This window comes from Cryptomeria japonica, chromosome 8 (assembly GCF_030272615.1).
Source record: "Cryptomeria japonica chromosome 8, Sugi_1.0, whole genome shotgun sequence".
NCBI lineage: Eukaryota > Viridiplantae > Streptophyta > Pinopsida > Cupressales > Cupressaceae > Cryptomeria > Cryptomeria japonica.
Genome location: NC_081412.1, coordinates 304,598,118 through 304,623,518, shown reverse-complemented (window position 1 = coordinate 304,623,518; position 25,401 = coordinate 304,598,118). Strand labels below are relative to the sequence as shown.

The window sequence follows — 25,401 nt, the reverse complement described above, 5'->3', positions numbered from 1 at the left end:
AAAAAAACTCTTCTGCATCTTCTATCTAGTCTCTAAGAACACCAAAAAGGCCCCAAAATATAGTTTATTAAATTAAAATTTAAACAGAGCAGCAAAAGACCTATTTAGGGATCTTTCAAAGGGGGTGTGAGATGGAGGGTTGAGGATGTAGGTGTGAGGTTATAGGTGAAGGTAGGGAGGTGAATGAGATGGAAGGGATAACGGAGGTAAAGGCAAAGGTAGTGGTAGGGATAGGTTAAGGATGTGGGATGGGAGTTAGGAAATATAAGGTAGGTTATGTAGGTGAAGGGTAGAGGAAAGCTTAGGGAAATAAAGGAAGTAAGACTTATGGGATGTGGGTGAGGATATGGATAGGATAGGAGAAATGGATGGGTAGTATTAGGTTGGAATGTGAAGGAGGTTAAGGGATGGGGGCACAAAAGGGTAGGGAAATGGTAATTAGAGATAAAGGTGGGAAATGGGAATAGTTAGGAGGGGGGGGGCAAATGTAGGTGAAAGTAGGGAGGTGATGGAAGGAAATGGAAAGGCGAAGTTGGAATGACAATGCTAGGGATGGAGATGAGAGCGATTGGGCCTGGGCACCCGGACAATGTTGGGAGAAGTGGGAGTGATAAAACTTTGACTGGGCAAAGGAAGTGTCGAACCTCAGTTCATCTTAAAGAGATAAACTTGATCAACTTCTGACTTGTTGACCCACTATACCTTTTCAATGCAAAGGTTCATAGCGAAAGACTCAACACTAACCTAGAACTAAGCTAAGAAGATTAATCCTAGAAAGCGAAAAGTGGGGGTTCCCATTTGCAATGGGGCGATGTGTGAAAATGTCACAACACTTTTGTAGTTAGGGTTCTCTCTTCTTCTTTGCTCTTCACCCCTTTTGATAGCTTCCCACTTGGCCCTTTTGACAGCCACCTCTTTGATTGTAATACAGTATCTAATTACATCCTCGTCATATCTTATCTCATGAGGGAAAGAAAGTTTCTTAAGGTTTGTTGTAATTTTGTGTATAAAACCTCCAGGGTCAAAGGCTCTGATAGGTTCAAGCTCCGTTCTATATGATTGTATTATGGATTAGGTTTGACCTAATCCATCCTTGAGAGTAGCATTGAAGTCATAAAACTTGGTGGAGCTAGGGAAAAAGGATCCCTTCTTGGTGCTCCTCAAGCGAGTCTTATCAGACTTGTTCAATTGACAGATGATTTTGAAATATGCAAGCCACTTTGGGACATGCTTTGGCAGAATGTGAGGACTTACCTTATAACTATATATTCTAATGGTGGTTGAGTTGGCATGGAGATACCAATCTCCCTAGTTTTGTGTGATGCTTGAATTTGGTAATCTATCTGTTGGCCTCAATATGTCCAGAACTTCTTTATGTAGCCTGCAGTTTTCCTCTCTCATAACACCCAAGACTCTTCTAACAAAGAATTATTCAAACAATACAAAACTGGAATTATTGTAGTGCCTGTCCCAAATGTATGTCCAGCATTGTATTGGATAAGCAGCACCTTTACCGTTACAATGTTGAACCTCCAAGGCCTTATGCCATCCCTTCAATCCCGAGTGTAAAAACATGTGGCATATAAGGGAGTACCATTTGAACTTTACCTCCTTGGGGTTAGCTTTGACCAACACCAATTGCTTGTGCATATTGTTGGCTATGAAAGTTGCATAATCATACTTTGTTGGATTTTGAATATCAGCAACCATATACATCAAAGGAATGGGCATCTTTGTCTTTGCATCCTCCCCTAGCACCTAGCACAAGGTGTAATAGGTCTTATTCATTATAACACCTTATATACTTTCTATGAATACTTTTGAAACATCAAGCTCCTCCAATGCATCGTCCATGTGTCCAAGAATAATGGGTAATCATGCAAGCACACATCTCATACCATGCTTCACATATGCATTCTATGAGAGAGTTCAGTACAAATGACAACTAACCTCCACCACTAGACATATGCTTGCTTTTATGGATTCAAGTTCACACAAAACTACTAAGTGGTATTGGCTAAACCATGTGTCTCAAAACCATGAAGGCACAAAATCATTGATCCCCTCATTTACTTTTTGATTCTAAGTTTTCCCAACATCAAATACTTTTCCAACGTTCAACACACATAAAATGTCTTATCAATGCTATAGTACAACTTTACATTTGGACTCAAATAAATATTGAATGTGGCTAAACACATGTCCAAAGATGTGGCACAATTAAATATTTATTTTGTACATTCAAAATATTTCTTTACTTGTACAAGGTGTACAATACCCTTTTTCCTAACACAACTTGGCTTCCATGTGTAAGCCTATTTAATAGGCACGAATATCGTGGGAATGCATCAATTGGGTCTTTCTATTCTATTTCTCTAATATCAAGTTTGGTATAACCCAAAATTATTTGCAAAAAATCAAAAAAGTTTGATATAATCAACATGTGATCATCTTAGGTTTGATAAAAACCTAGTATAAAAATGGAGATTCTTTTGTTAAATTGAGCTAAAGTCGAGAAGCATAAGGATCGAGATTACCTTATTATAAATCAGTACAAATATCATTACATTTGGTACCAATACTTGGAACTTAGAAGTGATGTGAAGCTTCCACTTCAAGTCCCATAAATGGCACTATCTTTTAGTTTCTAGAACTTGAGTTTTGCAGCCATAATATTCCTTTTACCTTGTGTATTATCTAAATGAAATTTTTGTATGGTAGATTGTTAACTCTCAATTGTACTATCTTATGTAGTACTCATGGAAAATACATTATCATTCTAACAATATTGTTTCACTTAAATGCTGCATTGAAGAATATCTACTGTGTTGAAATTCACATAAAACTTGCCACCAACTTTGTTTCAAGGAGGCCTCGAGTAACACAATGAACATGACCAACAAATTTGAGTTGGAGTCATCATGGCAATTACTTTGCCTTCCCACTATATTGTACCTCATTGTCAAAACATTGACCAACTAATAAGGTTTTGTTTGAGATTTTACTTTAATATTTTGTAATGTTTTTCCAATGTTGTCTATATGGTCTTAGATCCTTTATCCATAAACTTCAATAGTAAGTTCTGAATAGAAATTAGTTCGACTTCAATTTTGGCTTTTATAGTTAGCAATAGATAATCCTCAATCAAATAACATATCTCAATTTACGCTTTGATCAAGGACTAATGCATCCTTATTGTGGATGGATAACAATTTTTCTCTATTTGTCAACTTTATGCTTCCAAAAGCAATGGATGCCGATTTTGTATGACAACCCCTATGTAGGTGCATAGTGTATTACTTTCCACTAATGTAGAATCATAAGGACTCAAAAAATGCAAGTATAGAAAAGGTCATTTGCATTCATTTGCTAGTATGTGGCATAAATTGCCTCTGTCCATTTGTAAATACTTCATTTTAATATTGGTAAGGGGTCCCATTGAATACTTTGAAGGAGAGCCTTGGAGACCAACAACAGACTTACTTGAGGGTTCAATTTATTTGCTTGCCTTGCAATATGAAACATATCTCAGCTTTACTTTTTTGTAAGAGATATGTAATGTCCCGTCCTAAGCACTATCTACATGGTGGTTCTTAGCCTAATCAACTAGTTCTTGTAGGCTAATGAGTTATGGTTAGGGGACTCAAGGTGACAGTTCAATCTAGTTGTTTGACAATGACAGGTGTTGCTTGGGGCTCAATCAGTTGAGATTTTCGTTATGGCCTTTTCTGGGGTGGATTTGGGCAATTTGTCCATTTTTACTGTTTTTAGTAAGTCATAGTCAAGACACCAACTTGGTTAGTTGGCAGTATTTCTATTTTGGGAATGTCAGTAAATGCATTTGATGTTGATATCTAAAATATAGGGAAAATTTAAAATATATAGTGAAATTTTAAATGTTCATATGAAAAATAGATAAAGCATGTATATATACATTATATTCATATGAAAACATGGATAAAGCAGGTATATGTACATTATAGAACCTTAACAAACCACATTTGTGTTCAAAATTCATTGTCAATACTCAATATGTATTCATAATGCAGAATTTATTGTCAATACTCAATATGCATTCATGATTGAAAATACATTGTCAATATGCCAACACTTGTTTGCATGTAGTTCATTGTTTCTTTATGGTTGAAGGATATTTTGATAGTCTTCCATTTCTATTATGACGGACAACTGCTTCTTTATGCACTACAAAGTTTTGGATGTTTGTGAAATTCTATACCAAGCTGTTATTCATATTTCTGAGTGCTTTTGGCTATGATTCAGACCTTTTTACCTTTCATAATTGTGAAAAGTCCAATATTGCAGACCAACAACCACTTTTTTACGCACTACCGTGTTCTAAGTGTTTGTGAAATTTGTTACCAGGCTGCTGCTCATTATTTCTAAGTGCTTTTGGAAGTGATTCAGACATGTTTACCCATCATAATAGTGAAAATCCAATTTTATAGACCTATAATAAAATAAAAAAAATGTTTTTTTGAGCATTTGAGTCTTTTTTTGTTTTTTAAATGTGCTGGGAAAAGGGGGATGGCTGGCCGTCCCCGGGACGGTTAGGGGACGGGGGGACGTCCCTTTTGAGAGTCACTGCTGTCCCCAAGTTTCTTGGACGTTTCCCACAAATTTTGCAATTGTGGGGACGGCGGGGGGACGTCCCCTAGCCGTCCCCATGTCCCCGAAATGTCCCCGGTATGGGGACGGGGGATTTTAGCCCGGGGATGCGTCCCCGGGTTACGTAGGTCCAGAGTGATGAATTTAAATAACATTAAAATATTAGAGAGATTAGATTTCCACAGTCCATGGTAATTCATATATTTTGCTTCTGGATTCAATTGTGTGGAACTTTAGCTTAATTTAAATTAACGCTAAAGTCCTACACAGCTGAATCGAGAAGCAAAATATATGAGTTAAAATATTAGTTAAATTAAAGATTTAACTTTAGCGTTATTTAATTTGTTAAAATGGCTAAGTGGGCGTTGAAGGAGGGATAAGTTGTTTTAATTAAATAAAGTGAACGCATTGGAATGGGTGCCAATTTGGGGAGACATAAGGAGTAAAATTAAATTAGAATTGCAAATCCCTAAGTGGGCGTTGTTGTGACGTATTCACACATCGCCCCATTGCAAATGGGGACCCCCACTTTATCGCTCTCTAGGGTAGTTGTCTTAGCTTAGCCGTTGGTAGTAGTTTAGGTCTTTTGTTATTAGCCTTTGCATTGAAGGGATATAATTTCTTAAGTAGCTAGAGGGTTCATCAAGTCAAGTTTGTCTCCTTAGGTTTTAATGAAGACAGTCAGTTATCAGGGCTTTTGGAATGGATGACTCGTCCTCTGATCATAGGGCTATGATAGGAATGAATGACTAAGATGAGTCAAATTGAGCATAGAGAGAAAGAAGTTGGATGTAGGAGCTCTTAGACCAGGCATAGTCAAGAATTCAAGTATCTCCTTTATCATCCAAGTGACTAAAATGTATTTCAGTGAGGGGGAATCCAAGGGCGAAATTTGACTATGACAAAATTTCCATTGCTCCCCAGTTGGAGCGAATTTTGCTTCCATTGCTCCATCTTAGGAGCGAAATCCTTCTCCAGGCCCTCCAAGTCCCTCAAACCACCTCTAATTGTCATGAGATGTCTTAGTTTGGGCGAGGAATGCTATTATGAATCAATGACCTTGAATTGGGATAGTTGAGGAGGCCACTTCCTTTGCTCCCCAGTTGGAGCGAAATGGACTTCCTTTGCTCCTTCTCAGGAGCAAAATCCTCTTCCATTGCCTCTATTTTGGAGCGATTTGAACCTCTTAGGCATATTTGAGGATGTTGAGCAAGTCTAATGCCTCCACAATCGCTTTGATCATGCAAATTCATCAAGTGCATCAAGAATTTGACTAAGGAATAAAGGGAAGAAGACAAATTTGGGTCACTTCCATTGCTCCTTCTCAGGAGCCAAATTTACTTCCATTGCTCTCCTTTGAGAGTGAAATTGCCTTCCATTTCCTTGGGGTGAGAGCGAAATCCTATCTAAAGCATTCATTGAGCTCTTTTAAAGCACAGAAGCTAAACCTAAGGTGTGAGTTGATGAGACTAAGCTAGAGGAATGAATTTAAAGATCACTTCCTTTGCTCTCCTTTGGGAGCGAAATTAGCTTCCTTTGCCTCAAGTTGAGAGCGAAATTCCTCCTAAGACCCCACATTGAACATGGTTTAATGCACTTGAGTTGAGAAAGTGAATGTGAGTGAGCAAAAATGAATTAAGTGCCAACTTGGAGATGATTTCCTTTGCTCCTTGTTAGGAGCGAAAATCACTTCCATTCCTCCCCAGTTGGAGCGAAATTCATTTCCTTTGCCCTTGGTTGAGAGTGAATTTGATTCTAAGACCCCCTATGAGCATAATATAACACACTTGAGTTGGTAGAACGAGGGGAAGTAAGTGAAAAAGTGTTAAACTTCAATTTGGGAGTCATTTCCATTGCTCCTACTTGGAAGTGATTTTCACCTCCATTGCTCCTTGTTGGGAGCGAATTTGTCTTCCTTTGCCTAGTGTCTGGAGCGAAATTGCTTGCAAAGCCTTCTTTGAGGTGTATTTGATGCTTCCTCCAGTCTACATAACAAATTTCCAAGTTTGAGTTGATAGAGGGCAAAATTTGGTTAAGTGTGAGATCATTTCCTTTGCTCCCAAATTGGAGCGAAATGCACTTCCTTTGCTCCTCAGTAGGAGCGAAAAACACTTCCATTGCCATGGTTGTGGAGTGAAATTCCTCCTAGGGACTTCTTTGGGGTCAATTCAACATGTTTTCATGCATGCATGGCTAAAGGACTAAGGTTTGAGTCAGTGAAGTGAAGAACATTGAATAAGATTGAGCTAAGAATCCAAGTTGCAACCACTTCCTTTGCTCCTTCTCAGGAGCGAAATTCACTTCTATTGCCTCTACCTTGGAGCGAAATCATCTACAAGAAGTTTGGTGAAGAGAATTTGACAAATCTTGCACATGAACACCTAAAATCAAGAGATGAATTGATGAGCAAGTGAACAAGAATTTGGCTAAGTACCAAAATTTTTCCTTTGCTCCTCTCTAGGAGCGAATTCTTGTTCCATTGCCTCCCATTGAGAGCGGAAATCTTCCCAAGGCAGTTTGGATGTCAATTTCAAGCTCTTCACATGGAACAAATAGCGATTTTGAGGCATAAGAATGTGAAATTGGTGAAATTTACCCAAGAGAGTTGAGTTTCTTATCACTTCCATTGCTCACAAGTTGGAGCGAATTTCATTTCCATTGCCCCGATCCAGAAGTGAAATCCCTTCTAAGGCTTTCCTTAAGGCTAATTTAATGCATCTATACACTAGGAAGGTAAAACCACAAGGTCTAAGTTGATGCAAAGACAAGGAATTGATAAAAACTAGCTAAACAATGAGTTTGAGGGCTACTTCCTTTGTTCTTTCACTGGAGCAAAATTTCCTTCCATTGCTCCTCATTGGGAGCGAAATTCACTTCCATTGCCTATCCTTAGGAGCGCCCTTGTCTCTAAATGCACTCATCAAGCTTGCAAATCACATAAAATCAGAAATCATGTCAAATTAAGAGATTATAAAGGTATATATCATGTGTGTTTGATGCTCATTTATTTGTTTTGCAAGGAGTGAAGAAAGAAATCAAAAGAACCAAGTTTGAGGAGGATCGGAACAAGCACCTTAGGGAGAAAATTTCAACATCAAGGACAAAATACAAAGAAGACATCTTCAAGAGGATCTCATAGGCAAACACAAGGATACCAAGAAGGTGACTACAAAAGAAACATTCACTAATACAAGGGCAGATCCAGCTATTCAAGGTTTGATGCATTGAAAGAATCAACAACATGAAGGGAGTCACAAAGAAGGAATTCCAAAGGAGAGAAGCAGTTGTGACATCAAGAGTTTATTCCAAGGTAACATCAATACTTCAAAACTAAGAGGAAGTCAAAATCTACACCTGGCACCTTCCATGATTGAGACATTCAAGAAGATAGTTTCAAAAGAGTTAATCAAAGTTAGAAGATCATCATCATCACTGCTGAAGCTGGATAATGTTGAGTATCAAAAGATGTTGCTCAACACTCCTTCATGATTATCTACCAAGTCTACAAGCAAGATGAGATGGCATCCTAGTCATCGTCCCAATCACCACTCACCAATCAGAGGAGTTCCACATCAGCACGTCCAGATTCAATGAACCAAGCTCACCCATGGAGGCACAAGCTTTGAGGCACCTACCCCCGTTTTCTATTGGTTCACATTCAATAATGAGCTTGAATGCAATTATTTCACTGGCTAAGAAGAGTTTGTTGTAACAAACCCTAAATAGGGTTTCATTGTTAAATCTCAGCCATTGATCTCAAATTGATCTGAACTACTGAATTGTATTGAGAGCATTATAAAAGGCTCAAGCTCTTCTATTGTAAAGGTTAATAGTAAGAGAATAATAATAGAATAGAGGAATAGAATAGAGAATAACAATTAGAATAGAAGTTAGATTAGGAGAAGGCAAAGATTTTTGCCAAAACCTTGTTGTAAAGAACAATTGATTTCATTGAAGTTATGGTGAATTTGATTTGTTACTTCAACAACTTGCATGGTCTTTACTTCTCAATTTATGTTCATGTTGATTAGATTGAGTGCAGGAATTTGTTGAATGCATTTGTGTGGAATCCGTTTAGTCCATACCACTAGCCTCTTACTGATTGTAAGTGTGCCTTGCGTGGTCAACTGGAATGATATGAGCTTAACTTCAATTTATATATCCATTGTTTATGCATTAACTTGAATGGTAAGCAATTCTTGATGATAATAATTTGAATATCTTTGAATTGCACCTTAGAAGATTACACTGAGCTTGTGTCAAATTGTTCAGTTTGATGGTGAGACCTCGCCCAGTTGGATTCCATCGAATCATTCACCCATTCTCTTGCATTCTTAGGATTAGAATAGACTCCCTCAAACCTTACATCTTTTGCTCTTTCTTTATTCTCCAAGCGAGTAGTTAGGATCTAAGTTCCAACGATTCAAGTATTCAACAATTCAACGTAAGTCCCTTTTGTGATTCCAGCATTATTACATCAAACCATTGAGCTTATCCACACGTCGTGACCCAACATACAAGAACCTTGGAGTTGTCTCAAGTGATCCATATGCGAATCTTCAGCATTTGAGAGACTTTTTTCAAGAGAGGATAAGATTCTTTTGGGTATTTTATTCTGTGTTCGCATGTGCCTAAAAAATACATCAACAAGCGTGGGCTTTTGGAGGCCTTTATAAGGCACTTTTTGGAGCTCACGTTGATTATGCTTGGATTTGATATTGAAAGAAGAACTTGGCTGGATTGAACTTGTTCATCTTGTGGCTTTATGAGGATGAAAACCTTTGCAAAGAACATCTTCATTGGCGAAAGATCTGACCTAGGAGATTGATCGGTGGTTTCATTCAAGAATCACATTTGGGCTTCATTCGGAGAGTATTTCAATTTGTATTTTCAGTTTGCATCTTTAGCTGAGAAGGCAAACCATTGGAGGAGACTTGAAACAGATTTGGAGGGTTCATTTTATATATCTTCTCTTCCTTGGGCTGGCTGTACCATTTCTAGCTAGCCCCCCAAGTTGGGAGAGGATGTGTGTGCTTTGTGTAAATAGGCGCTTGGGTTTTGGTGATGGTTTGTTGCTGAAAGGAGGTGTATAGGGCCTAGGAACCAGAATATATTCATTTTATGCACTGTCGGACAGATTTGTGAGAGTGGTGTCCAAGTTTGGAGCTTCCAGTTTGCTTGTTGTAAGTGCAGATTCAATATTGTAAACTCTAGAATTAATGGGTATGTCGGAAATGGAATTGTAATGTATTTCAATGATTTGGGTAGTTCTTATTTTAATGATATATTGTAAACCAGTTCTGAAAATAAGTCTGAAAATATTGCTGGTTGTGGGTATTTCTGAATATTGTGAGTTGAAGAGTTATTTGGTTTTACCTTATCGCTGCAAACAAGATTATTGCAATACCTATTTCTGCATCTCTCTCTAATTCTCCAAAATAAACTCAAAACAAAAAATAAAACAAAATAAACAAGGGTGCATATTAAAAGATATGCCTCACTCTATGTCTGGAAGCACCAATGCTTTTTGATACAGTTCTAAGATATCTCTTCGAAGATGGTGCTTCTTCAATGCAATCAGTAAACACACAGTTCTATATGGGTCATAGGTTTGGGGCTCTGGCTTGGAATCTACTGATTGGATAAATATTTTCTAGGCTCTAGGCTGTCATGCTTCAACATATTATCCACACAGTTCTGTATGTCTTAAGTTTTATGCCCTTGGTTTGGATCTGTTAAAAGGACACACTTAAAGCTCTATACTATCATTGTTTAACGTATGATCTATTTAAAGCTTATGGTTCTTTAGCAAAATGTCCAAGCTGAGTTATCAAGAATATCGTTAGGCTGATTTTTGATATTCATGGGCTCAGATTCTTGGGTTATCCAACCTTAGATGCTAAGAGATCCATATATGGAACTTTTTTCTAGAAAGAGGGTTGCTTGTTTAGGCCTTGCTAGTTGTCAGTGTTTGTACTTTCAAACCAGTTTGCTTCTGTAGTCTATTAATATCTCCATTTTGAGTTATATTATTCAGGAACTCACCTTCTTCCCTTGAAGGATGTTTGTGATAGAGCTGTTTGAGAAGGCATCTACTGACAGCACATTCAGGTCACTGGGATATCTCCTCAACAACTTCTCAATACTAAAATTTGTAAATGATGTTCAATTTACATTCAATATGCAAGTTATATTCTAGTTGATAATATCTTGTTCTATGTACTACTGATTTAAAATATAAATCTGACTATCTTCTTTTGTATGGTAGGTGAGAGGAGCATTTATTAATTTCGATGTCCTTTCTCACAAATGCCATTTGATATATATAGCAAGCTGGGTGCGATCAAGCAATGCCTTGACCGGTCATGTCTTTTAGACATGGCCGATCAAGACATTACTTGATCGTGCCCCTTTGCTAATCACAATAATAATACACGGTGTTCATTTAACAACCGATACCAATCAGTGTATGCTTACATTAACACCCGATAACAATCGGCATATGCTTATCGGTGTATGCTTGTCTTAACACCCAATAACAATCAGTGTATGTTTATTTTGCCACCCGATATTAATCGGTGTATCACCCGATATCAATCGGTGCAAACTTATATTAACATCGATACTAATCGGTGTTTGGTTGACCCGATAATCATTTGTTTATTATTAAATAAGTTAACCGATATAAATCGGATTGCATTGGTTAACCCGATTTAATAATCGGTGAACACAAATAATGTAACCGATATTAAATCGGGATTCTATGCTATAGAATGATAATCGACAGTTAAGCATTTGATCGAACTAATTAGATTGATCATATACAAATGAAGAATGGTTTATCAGATGAAGGATTAATAGCTTGAAGTTATTCATCATAATTATCGATAGGATAAATGATTGAATGAGAGACTTCATTTATCTCTCATTCAATCATTTATCTTACCGAAGCTATCATGCATTAACACTCCCTCTTAGCTAGGTAAGATAAATGCAAATAATATATTAAGCATCATAATTCAAATGATAGTTAGCATTCTTTACACAATCTAACTCTCTAGAAAATCATATCACCTAATCACATGATATGAAGTATCACCTAAACACGTGATACAGAATGTCCATCACGTCAATCTTGCGATGACAAGATATCAACTAAGCATGTGATATCAGTATTGCCTAAACATGCAATACTTAAAGATAATCATATGAGATTAAGTTCTCATCTTATCCAAGTTGTGATATGTGCACTAACACCTTATACAAGTGTTTTACCACAACACAATCATGGCACATCCATGACACACCAAAGATCCAACATGATAACTGGTTTAGACATTATAAGATCGTCACCTTATAATGTCTACATACAAGTGTTCATTATCTTGAGAGATCGTCACCTCTTAGATATGAACCCAGGGGATAAAATCCAAAATGTCCTATCATGACAAAGAAGTTACACATTAAACATCTTATTGATATGCAAATACAGATTTACAAAGTAAATTACCTTTCTATCATACCTAAACCTTTTCTGAAGTGATCAACCTTCACTCTGGAAAGAGGTTTGGTCAGAATATCTGCAGTTTGATCTCCTGTACAAACATATTCTAATTGGATCACATTCCTGTCTACCATATCTCACACATAGTGGTATGGAATCTCAATATGCTTGGATCTGTCATGGAGCACTGGATTTATTGAAAGTTTTATGCAGCTCTGATTGTCACAATGTATGACATTGGGTTTCATAGGCTCCCCAAACAACCCCACAAGCAGCTTCCTAAGCCATATTGCTTCTCGGGCAGCCATAGAAGCTGCAATGTATTCGGCCTCGGTGGAGCTTTGAGCTACAAAAGATTGCTTCCTGCTGATCCAAGATATCATAGCTGAACCTAGACTGAAGCAACATCCTGAAGTGCTTTTTCTGTCAGTCACACTTCTAGCCCAATCTGAATCTGTAAATCCATGTAGGTCTATATCAACTTTCTTATATTTGAGACCAATGTTTAGGGTACCTTGTAGGTATCTCATAATGTGTTTTACTGCAACCAGGTGTATCTCCTTAGGTTCACACATAAACTGACTTAGTGCATTAACTGCATAACAAATATCTGGCCTTGTATTTACCAGGTACATTAGGGATCCAATCATCTGTCTGTATTGAGTAGGGTCGGTGGGTTGTGACTCTGCTGCTGCTTCTTTAAGTTTATGTAAATTGGTTTCCATAGGAGAGGTCATAGGCCTACAGTTTAGCATTCCGAATCTCTTCAGAATATCCAAGGTATACTTTCCTTGGTTGAGTATAATGTTGTCAGAATTCTGCCGTACTTACAATCCTAGGAAGTAATGAAGGAGTCCCAAGTCCTTCATATCAAATTCTTTGGATAGATCTTTTTTGCATTGATCTATAAGGTGATCATTTCCTGTGATTAATAAGTCATCAACATATAAAATCAATATTAGCATATCACCTTTATTTTTTTTGTAGTAGAGGTTAGGATCTGCATCATTCTTAGAGAAGCCTAGTCCTGAGAGATAGGTGTCAATTCTTTCATACCAGGCCCTAGGAGCTTGTTTAAGCCCATAGAGAGCTTTCTTGAGTCTACACACATGAGACCCAACATCATAAATTTCAAACCCTTTAGGTTGCTCTAGGTAGACTTCTTTTGAGAGCTCACCATTTAGAAATGCTGTCTTAACATCTATCTGGTGTAGCTTCCACCCCTTTGTTGCTGCAATGGCTAATACAACTCTTATTGATGTATACCTGGCTACAGGTGCAAAAGTTTCTTCATAATCTATTCCTTCCCTTTGTGAGAACCCTCTAGCAACAAATCTAGCCTTGTGTTTTTCTATACTGCTGTCTGCAGCATATTTGATCTTAAAGAGCCATTTAGATGAAACAATAGATTTCTTAGTTGGCCTAGGAACAATCTCCCAAACATCATTTTTCATAATGGACTGATACTCTTCAGACATGGCATCCTTCCATACTTGATGTTCAAGTGCATCTGATACATTGTTTGGTTCGGCTTTAGAGAGATCATTCATAAGGGCAACATAGCTAGTGAATTTATTAGGCCTTTTGCTTTCCCTGAAGGTCCTTGAAGGAGCAACAAACTTCTGAGCTTCTGCTACAGTCTTGGTGGCCCATAGTGGTCTTTTCTTGAGGTTTTCTCTAGGTGGACTTTGAGTTTCACTTATAGTTTCCTCAGGATTCTCCCTCTGAAGCTCAGGAGTAGGATCTCTATCTATGCTAGGGGTGGGGATATAGAGTTCAGGGTCTAGAGAGCTTTGGGCTCTTTTGAAGGCTAAGTCTTCTTCAAAGATCACATCCCTACTTAGTTCAATATTCTTTTGACTAGGTATATAGATCCTGTAGGCCTTGGAGGTTTCACTATATCCTACAAGGATTCCCCTTTTTCCAGAAGGCTCTAATTTTAATCTTTTCTCCCTAGGTACATGAATATAGACAGGGCATCCAAATATCCTAAGATGGCTAATATCAGGTTTTGATATAGTAAAGATTTCCTCAGGGGTCTTATCTTCAAGATGAGAGTGAGGACATCTGTTTTGGACATATACAACAATGCTAGTTGCTTTTGCCCAAAGATTGACATTTAGATTCTGATCAAGAATAAAAGGCATGACCGGTCAATACACCAATTGACCGGTTGCCTAAATGATATATATGCCAATTGAATGCATTTGGAGAAGACATAGAAAATATTAAATGATCTCTCTCCTTCAGACCTGCAGATAAAAATCAGAATTATTAGACATTGACATAATTCCTCATATCCATATATAGCATACATAGTTCATAACTTGTTCTTTAATTGAAATTGAAATAACTTTACAAAAACTACTCTGGTAACAAAATTGAAACCCTAAGAACTGATAATGGGGGGAATACACATCAGAATTATTTAAAGAGTTTTGTAAAAATTCAGGGATTAAGAGGGAGTTAACAATACCCTATAACCCTCAACAAAATGGGATAGATGAGAGGAAAAATAGGATAATCGTTGAAGCTGCCAAAGCTATGATTCTTGATCAGAATCTAAATGTCAATCTTTGGGCAAAAGCAACTAGCATTGTTGTATATGTCCAAAACAGATGTCCTCACTCTCATCTTGAAGATAAGACCCCTGAGGAAATCTTTACTATATCAAAACCTGATATTAGCCATCTTAGGATATTTGGATGCCCTGTCTATATTCATGTACCTAGGGAGAAAAGATTAAAATTAGAGCCTTCTGGAAAAAGGGGAATCCTTGTAGGATATAGTGAAACCTCCAAGGCCTACAGGATCTATATACCTGGTCAAAAGAATATTGAACTAAGTAGGGATGTGATCTTTGAAGAAGACTTAGCCTTCAAAAGAGCCCAAAGCTCTCTAGACCCTGAACTCTATATCCCCACCCCTAGCATAGATAGAGATCCTACTCCTGAGCTTCAGAGGGAGAATCCTGAGGAAACTATAAGTGAAACTCAAAGTCCACCTAGAGAAAACCTCAAGAAAAGACCACTATGGGCCACCAAGACTGTAGCAGAAGCTCAGAAGTTTGTTGCTCCTTCAAGGACCTTCAGGGAAAGCAAAAGGCCTAATAAATTCACTAGCTATGTTGCCCTTATGAATGATCTCTCTAAAGCCGAACCAAACAATGTATCAGATGCACTTGAACATCAAGTATGGAAGGATGCCATGTCTGAAGAGTATCAGTCCATTATGAAAAATGATGTTTGGGAGATTGTTCCTAGGCCAACTAAGAAATCTATTGTTTCATCTAAATGGCTCTTTAAGATCAAATATGCTGCAGACGGCAGTATAGAAAAACACAAGGCTAGATTTGTTGCTAGAGGGTTCTCACAAAGGGAAGGAATAGATTATGAAGAAACTTTTGCACCTGTAGCCAGGTATACATCAATAAGAGTTGTATTAGCCATTGCAGCAGCAAAGGGGTGGAAGGTACACCAGATAGATGTTAAGACAGCATTTCTAAATGGTGAGATCTCAAAAGAAGTCAACCTAGAGCAACCTGAAGGGTTTGAAATTTATGATGTTGGGTCTCATGTGTGTAGACTCAAGAAAGCTCTCTATGGGCTTAAACAAGCTCCTAGGCCTGGTATGAAAGAATTGACACCTATCTCTCGGGACTAGGCTTCTCTAAGAATGATGCAGATCCTAACCTCTACTACAAAAAAAATAAAGGTGATATGCTAATATTGATTTTATATGTTGATGACTTATTAATCACAGGAAATGATCACCTTATAGATCAATGCAAGAAAGATCTATCCAAAGAACCGATCAATGCACCCATTGATCGGTGCCTTTACATTTATACCATTAACACAATGCTGATTATCGGTTCAAAAACCCCCGATAGCATATTGTAATATCATAATATAATGACTGATCTATTTAATGAATCGTTTCAGATAAACATCGATGATTCAAAGTGCACGATGAATATAATCCAACCGGTGCATTTGTTAACCAATGTTTAATGCCAAATGAAGCGGTGTATTCATTAAACCGGATAACAAATATGCTCGATATAATTAAGCCCGATAACAGATGTGAATCGGTGCCAATGTTTATGCATCCGATAGCAAGTATGTATTGGCTAATTTCACCCAATAACTCAATGATAAGCAATGTTTGTACAATCCGATAATCATATGTAATATAAATCAGACATGAAGCATGTAGATGAATAACAGAACAGGAAGGTTAGGAAGATCTTATCTTGCATAAGCTACCATGCATTAACAGTTCTCTGTTAGTGATTTGAATTCTTTAAACCTATTAAGGATCTCTTTTGATTCTTTACATTTCAAAAAGTAGATCCAAGTTTTCCTAGAGTAGTCATCAACAAATATTACATAATACAAAAATCCCCCCAATGAAGGTACGAACATAGGTCCACATACATCAGAATGAACTAACTCTAAAATTTTACTTGTTTTCCTAGTACTATTCTGAAAAGCACCCTTAGTATTTTTACCTAGAGCACATCCTTTGCATGCCCCTGAATGATATTGCTTTAACTTAGGTAGACCTGTGACAAGGTCTCCCATTGATGATAAAGCTCTAAAATCTAGGTGGCCTAGTCTTCTATGCCAGACTTCATTAGCATCTGTAGTTTCATGAATTAGGGCTAAGTTGGGCTCTGTGCATAGCTCATACAAGTAGCCTTGTCTTTGACCAATCGTTTTAGCTTTCTTGATGGATGAGTTCTTTGGCCAAGCCAATACTCTGTTGTCCATGAGGGTCACTCTGTATCCATTGTCCTCCAACGCTGATACTGAGACTAGATTTCTCTTGATGCCTGGTACATATAGTACTCCTTTAAGTTGTAATGATACACCTGACTTTAGTTTGATGGTGCAGGTTCCAACTCCTTTGACTGGATGTGTAGAGTCATCTCCAATAGTTACTTCCTCATCATTTTCCTCTTTCATGGAGTCTAGTACTTCTCTGAATCTTGTAATGTGTTTGGATGAACCACTGTCGATCACCTAGGAGTTAACTTTATTAGATGCTTGGTTTGTGAGTGTTGAATAGAGTACATACTTCTAGAGGTCCTCTTCCCTTTTAGATTTTCTTGTTTTGGCAAATGTGGCTTGCTTAGCTCTTTCTGGACATTTGGCAACATAGTGCCCAAATTTGTCACTCTGTAACATTGAATCTGAGAAAGGTCCTTCTTGAAGGTGTTCTTGCCGTGACGACTTTTTCTCTTCCTGAATTGTTTCTGCTTACTTTTCTTGTTTGAGTTCGTATTTAGAACTTGGAGATCTTCATCTATATTCTTTTGCTTGATCCCTTTCTTATTTTGCCTTGATTCCTCCTAGAGACAGTCAACATTTAGCCTATCGAATTTTGGAAATTCATCCCTTGCACTGATGCCTTGGACGAATGTTTCCCATATACTAGGCAACCCATCTAGAGCAATGAGTGTTAATTCTTTGCTTTGGATCTCATATCCAAGGGTTGCCAGTTCATCCCTTAGGGCAGATATTCGCATGAAGTAGGCATTGATTGATTCTCCTTTGATCATGGCTATGTGATTTATTTCTCTTTTTAAAGCCAAGGTTCTACTGACATTAGATATCTCAAATGCATCTTCAAGTGCTTTGAACATGTTGAAGGCTGTTTCATGTTTCCTTATGATGGGCATGATATTGTTTCTTACGCCATCAACTATGATTTTAATAGCCTTTTCATTTCTCTCTCTCCAAGTTGTTTTGTCAGGTTCAGTCTTAGGTTCTGCAGTTTTAGTTTTTACAAATGATTCGACTTTATTTTCTCTTAGAATCATTTGAATTCTGAACTTCCATGTTGAGAAGTCATCACCTCCTCCGAGTCTGTCTTCAAATCTGATAGCGCTAGCCATTGAAAGAATTGTGATGTTGAATATATGCTTGATTTGCAAAATTGAACAGCCTCAGGTTCGATTTAACTATAGCTCTGATACCATGTAAATGATGTTCAATTTACATTCAATATGCAAGTTATATTCTAGTTGATAATATCTTGTTTTATGTATTACTGATTTAAAATATAAATCTGACTATCTTCTTTTGTATGGCAGGTGAGAGGAGCATTTATTAATTTCGATGTCCTTTCTCACAAATGCCATTTGATATATATAGCAAGCTGGGTGCGATCAAGCAATGCCTTGACCGGTCATGTCTTTTAGACATGGCCGATCAAGACATTACTTGATCGTGCCCCTTTGCTAATCACAATAATAATACACGGTGTTCATTTAACAACCGATACCAATCGGTGTATGCTTACATTAACACTTGATAACAATCGGTGTATGCTTATCGGTGTATGCTTGTCTTAACACCCGATAACAATCGGTGTATGTTTATTTTGCCACCCGATATTAATCGGTGTATCACCCGATATCAATCGGTGCAAACTTATATTAACATCGATACTAATCGGTGTTTGGTTGACCCGATAATCATTTGTTTATTATTAAATAAGTTAACCGATATAAATCGGATTGCATTGGTTAACCCGATTTAATAATCGGTGAACACAAATAATGTAACTGATATTAAATCGGGATTCTATGCTATAGAATGATAATCGACAGTTAAGCATTTGATCGAACTAATTAGATTGATCATATACAAATGAAGAATGGTTTATCAGATGAAGGATTAATAGCTTGAAGTTATTCATCATAATTATCGATAGGATAAATGATTGAATGATAGACTTCATTTATCTCTCATTCGATCATTTATCTTACCGAAGCTATCATGCATTAACAAAATCAATTTCTATATTGAGCATTTATTACAGGCTCTGGATGGTACCATTATTCAGTCTACTTCTGGGATCATTGGTCACTATGCTGAGGATTACCTTGGCCAGTTGAGGGTTTGTTCTCAACAATTGAGTTGAGACAATATTCTGAATTAAGTTGGTAATTTAGGGGACAATACACTAGTCAAGAAATTTAATATGTTGTAACAGCAATTGAACCAAATCAAACGACAAAAAAATGACACTAATTGAATAACTGAACAAAATGATCTTTATTTCAACTGAGAGCATATAAATGGGCAAACCTTATAGGAGAGATGCTTGTCTTATAGTATGGTTATTTTCTTCAAATTTTTGAATCAAGTTATTATATAGCTTTCGAAAAAATATAAGTATAAAGAATAATAATTAGGATTCATGGTGAAAACTGAAGAGTTAGTATGCTTGGTAGTGACCTGCGTTCCTGGCAGCTGAAATGGACACCTAGATAAGGACCAACTTGTTCTTCAAATTATTTATTTTGGTACTCCCATTGTTCGGGTTTATAACTCCTGTTTGATAATGCCATTGAGATGACCCAAGATCTTTACTAGATCATTCATCAAGAGGCAATGTGCCCATTGCTTCTAGATTTTTCTTTAGATAAAAAAACTTATTTTGAATTTGATTCCTGGTGAACCACTTTCCCTCACATGAAAACTGCCACTCAGATGACCTTAGATGTCTCTAGACCAATAAAAGAGTCGCCACACTTGGTAGTTACTTGTGTCCTTTGGGAAGTTGTAATGGGCAGATGAATAAGGACAAATTTATTAGAAATCTAAAAATGTTTGTTGGAATTATTTATTCTGGTACTCATATTTGTTGGGGTCACAACTCTTGTCTAAAACTGCCACTGAGATGACCCAAGATGCTCTCTAGATAAGACAAAGCACTAAATTTCATTTGGTGATAGAATGTTCTATCTTCCAAGAAAAGTTTCATTGTTTGTGCAAAGAATTGAGTTGTTCTGTACACACTTTCTTTGTTATCCTAAGTTGAGATATTTGGCTTTTTTTTTAAAATACTGGCCAGGTGTTTTTGACTTACCAATCAACAGGGTTCTTGAGACTGATTCAGTTGGCCAAGACTTTCATGCCATGATTATTGATCCCAAGATTTAGTCAAAGTTGGTTTACTCAGCTAATTTCTCATCCAAGATGATCCAACTCTGTGAAACTTGTGGAGTTTCAATGAGCCGTGTTACACTGTTATCAACTTGGGCGTTGAAGAGTTTTATAAATGTAGTAAAGACTTCATTTCTATGACTTTTAAGGTCTGTGAAGAGCATTAATGCATATGGGACATGGCAGACTTGGTGTCTTGCCTCTTTAGCTTCCCATAAATGTGGAGAGAAAGGGCTTCTATTGTGTCTTAGTTAAGAAATGTATTCTTAGTAATATTTTAAACCTACAATTTGTTTGTGGCCATTAACATTAGTTGTGCAGGTCAATTTTGTTGTCTATAACTTCAAAGCTGAACATATTTTTGCTGTGGGTGCATCTTGGTGCTATAAAGAAAAAGTTAAAAATCTATTGAGTAAAACAAGTTTGACTTGAAGTTGGAATTCAAATCCAACTTTTCTTGTAGATGGTTTTCAGAAGCAAACAGATGAATTTTCCTTAGCTATTGCTCGACCAGAATAAGTTTATTGCTTTCAAATTGCAAGTGTACTTGAATTTGCCCAATGCTGGCTTTGAACTAAACTTGCATGGCAGAACGCAACAACTTACAGACTGGTCTGCAAGAGTACAATCTTGTTACATTGTTCTACTCAAAATTTTAATATTGACTGCTTTATCAGAAACTTGCCAAGTAATGCATGCTTTTATTGTCCAGCATTTGTTCGTTTAATGCAACTTCATGCTAGACTGTTCATACTTTTTCTGAAGCAAATTATTGTATTTGTGTTTCGATTTTGATCTAAAGTTCTCATAATGGCCCTTTCCATGTATTCAACTGAGATTTGTTACTTTGATTTGTTGACATTTGTAATGAATCGGCTGCCTTTAATACTTCCAGGAGTTACAAGGAGCTGCTAGAAAAATGCAATCATCTTGGAATGGGTGAAAATCATTCTCTTCGGAAGCTGGAAAAGGCAGTTGAGAGGATAAAGAGGCTAAAGGTGAGGAGTTGACTTCAGTATCATAAAAAATTGAAAATGGATATTAGAGGCAGTATGATACTTTTATAATAGAAAGACATCAGTTTAAAATAACTACTACATTTTGTGATTGTAAGCAGGCAAGGGTACAGGAACTTGAAAGGACCCTTGAAGAAAAAGAGAATGTAGCCATAAGGTCTCTCACAAATTCCAATGCAACTCAAGTGAAAGTAGATTATTCAGTTATTAAAAAATATAACGCTTTGAACACTTCTCAAGACATCAAATCAACAACTCCATTAAACAACTTCAATGCAGTCTCCCAAAAGTTTCAGGGTCAATTATCAGAGACATGCCAATCAGCTCAGAAGAATGGAGATTCATCCATTATGCAGGGTACTGAAAGGCTGCAAGATTTTGGTGTGAGCAATGTAAGCATTATAAGGTGTGATGAAAATGCCAATGATCACATATCTCATGACGCAGATCAGCTTTTCAATGGTGAAAATGAAGGGCAACAAGGGGTCCAACATACTCATTCATACCCACTCACTTCAAAATGTACTATACCAGGTGAAGAAATTTAATTTTGATTCTTTGGCTACCCATTAAAGAAACTGCTCTATCTGGCTGTAGGACTTTATGACAGAGAAATACTGAAATTTCCAATGTCTTCGTTAAAATTTGCAACAGGAGTTCCACATGATTTGGAGAGAGTAAATGACAACGGAATTAACTGGACAACAGACAGGCCAGTAACTTTGAGTTTACATGAAGAAATGCAAGGGGAGCCAATGGGTATTGTCGATGATAATTCCTTCTTACCTATTAAAAGGGAAGCGGGGCGAGCTCATCTTGGGTCTTCACTGATAAGTGGGTGTTTTCATCTGCACTGGAGATTTTGACAATCCTTAAATTAGGAGAATATAAATTATACCATTGCATTAGAATAAGGAATAATAGTGAAATTTCGAATGAATCTTTTCAATATCCATTTCTTTCATTAGGAGATAAGATTTTATTCATGCTATTATTTTGGAAGGTTTCATATAGGTGGGTTCCATTCTTGTAAAGAGCAGATTTTCAAAATCATTGACTGTATTTGCAGGTGAAGAGCCTATGACAGGAGGCTCTATTGTGTCTAAATCACCAAATGAAATTGCTGGGAAATGGTGCAGACAAGCTAAAAGTTCATTATCTTCACCAGGACAAAATCAAGAGACTCTTTCCAGTGGAAAATTTATTGCTGTAGGAGCCAATGGGCGAGGTGGACAGATAAAAGTGCTTAAGAATCCAAGACAACCTTTGGTAAGTGCCCCAAAATGCAAATCCCCCTGTAATAGTTTCACCTCAATATTCTGAAATATGGTATGAAATTCATTCAAAATTCAACCTAGTATGTTGTTTATTCCAGGATACAGGCTTAGGCTCACTCTGGTCCAGACAGCCAAAACGTTGCAAAGCTCAAAAAGGAAAAACCACTGTCAATGATCAAGGAGCTTTACAAATCGAACATTTTTTTCAAAGGACAAGCCAGAATTAATTTGCTGGCATTTCAGCAAGATATCAAAGATTAAAGGCTTGAATTTTAATACAAATTTTGATTGTTTTATCTCTTTTAATTAAAATGCATGCCCCATCTTTTTAAAAGCAGTTTTAATATTTTTTAAGGCACATGTTTTTTGATCTTCGCATTTCATGGTAAAAGTCAAATAGACATTATAAAGCCACTATAAGTGTAAGTGGTGGATATATTGAGTCCTTGACTTAAGTTCAGAAGGCTGACATTTTTTGGGGACAAGCTTATCTTATGATTGAGAAAATTTCCTCACTGGCTTTAAGCTCTTGGTTTTTGATAGCATCTACATATGTGCTCAAGCATATCATCCACAAGGGGCATTCAATCTTGGGTAGTTATCATGAGTTTTGGATTAACGTTGGTGACTCCAACTACTTGAGGATAGTAGTATTGCTTGTATTTGCTGCTGTGAATTAGCCCAATGGAATTGGCATTGGTAATTTCTTCATCATAGTTATCTTGATTATACGTTTATGATGTTTACAAATGGCTCAATGCTATACCATTTGTCAACCTTTTGTGCTTATAACTACATAAATTGTTTATATCCTTGAAGAAAATATCAAACTCATTTCATTTATAGCTTGTCCTAATTGAATCTGGATGTAATGTCCCCACCTTTTTAGCATCTCAGTGGAGTTCTTAGCCTTTACATTCTCCAAAGGCTAAGTGGAGAAATAAGGAGAAATTGATTAAATTAATTTTTTATTAAGTCATTAAATAAAATAAAATAAAAAAGGTGACTTTATATTTAATTAATTTAATTAAAAGTGACTTAAGTGATTTATTTAAATATTTTAATGTTATTATAAAGTTATAAAGTAACTTTATAATAATAAAGTCATTTTAATATTATAACGTGTGAATATGTCTTTAATCTCACATTGGCCAAGAAAGTGTTCGAGCTCTCATAAGAAAGAATAAAAAGGGACTTAAGAGCTCATTTTATATCATCCATCCAGAGAATTGATATTTGTTTGTTATGAACTTGGGAAAAGAAGCCAAGGGTTTCTGATTCAGTCAGCCATTGGAGAGTGCCAATTCTTCAGTGTTGCAACCATTTGAGGTGGTGAAATATCCATTGAATTTGGCATTTCAGGAGAGCTTCATTCTGGAGTTCTATTTGGGTTTTAAAAAGAAGGGAAGACATCTAGGGTATGCAGATTTTTGAATATATATCAATTGCAGACCTACAGTTTCATTTGGCAGCCATTAAAAATTAGAATTGAAGCAATCATTTCAAGATACAATTGCTGCTACAGTACCCGTGCTACAGTAGACGCTACAGTAACCGCGCTACAGTACTCGCGCTACAGTAATCCGTGAATAGTGAAACACTACAGTGGCGTGAATAGTGACGTGCTATAGTACTAAGAAATCAGGCATTTAATTGGCAAATTATTCGTAGCTACAGCAGGAACGTGTTTAATTGGCAGTCCATTGAAGAGTGGAGACCATCATTTCAAGATACAATTGTTGCTACAGCACCCGCACTACAGTAGACGCTACAGTAACCGCGCTACAGTACTCGCGCTACAGTAATCCGTGAATAGTGAAACGCTACAGTGGCGTGAATAGTGACGTGCTACAATACTAAGAAATCAGGCATTTAATTGGCAAATTATTCGTAGCTACGGCAGGAACGTGTTTAATTGGCAGTCCATTGAAGAGTGGAGACCATCATTTGCAGCAAGCATTTTACATATCAGGTTCTCTAATTTTGTTGTCATAAGTTTTGGAAATTACATATTATACCTTTGTAACTATTTGGTGTGAGAATAACTAATAAAAACTTCATTATGTTGCTGCCACATAATTTCTAGTTTGCATGCCAAGTGTTTGATGATTTGTCAAGCAACTGTAGTTGTTATTTTTAGTTACTTATATGCATCAAAATCAATTGGCATATCATTTCTATGACATTGTTAGTCAATCTTTCATGGTTAGAGGCATTCAAAACATTAATTGCAGTGTACAAGACCCAAACAATACAAATAGAAAACTCATAACAGCAAGTACAGACTTTGCAAGACAAGTGTTTGACAAAATTCCCAAGGGTAGAAATCAATGATTTAAGGCAAAGTTAGTAAGGGTTCTTACATTGGTATCAGAGCTAAATCCTGCCATCCTGAGGGTTTAGCAATCACATGCAGCTGCCTGAGGTTGGCTCTCACAGATATTACACTCGCAGGCGAGCTTTGTTTGACAGGCAACAAGAATTTGACAGGCAGCCAGGCACCATGGGTGACAGGCAAGGGGGTAGCCCACCCAGAGGAGATAGAAATGAGGAGCAAGAAACAAGGGAATTTTTCAAAGCAATGGCTACAGGACAGCAGCAGATGGCTTAGGCCTTGCAGGCACTCACCACCATGATTGAGCGCATGAACCCCCAAGACAGACAGAATTAGGAGCAAGGGGATAACAGGAGTGCAGTGGGGTCACCTAGAGCTCATAGGACTCATTCCAGGACAACAGACAGGCCTACACGTCCTACCTTCATTAGAGATGAGCCTGAGGTAGCACCTACAGGAGAACCAGGAGAGGAGATGTTCGCAGATATCCTCATGGCTGCAAATGACGAATGGGATCTATTAACTCCACAGGTGCAAGAGAGGATGACATTCGAGAGATTTGTTAATCAGAGGAGAGAGCATTACAGGTCACTTAGACAGGATAGGAGACCTAGAGGTCAAAATAGTGAGCTGAATAGGGTTACAGGCAAGCTTACTATGCCTACATTTGATGGGAGTGGTA

The 25,401-nt window shown here is 37.1% G+C and overlaps 1 protein-coding gene across 1 annotated transcript in view; it reads left to right on the top strand.

Annotated features, from left to right (window-relative positions):
* LOC131060563 (uncharacterized) overlaps nt 1–23,225 on the top strand; it is a 116,229-nt gene extending 93,004 nt beyond the window's left edge. The window contains exons 7-11 of the mRNA XM_057993831.2: nt 20,987–21,089; nt 21,209–21,641; nt 21,762–21,941; nt 22,177–22,376; nt 22,483–23,225. Coding sequence (XP_057849814.1) covers nt 20,987–21,089; nt 21,209–21,641; nt 21,762–21,941; nt 22,177–22,376; nt 22,483–22,611 — 1,045 coding nt within the window. The 3' untranslated portion in view covers nt 22,612–23,225. The remainder of the gene's footprint in view (nt 1–20,986; nt 21,090–21,208; nt 21,642–21,761; nt 21,942–22,176; nt 22,377–22,482) is intronic.
* Nucleotides 23,226–25,401: the final 2,176 nt, after the last annotated feature.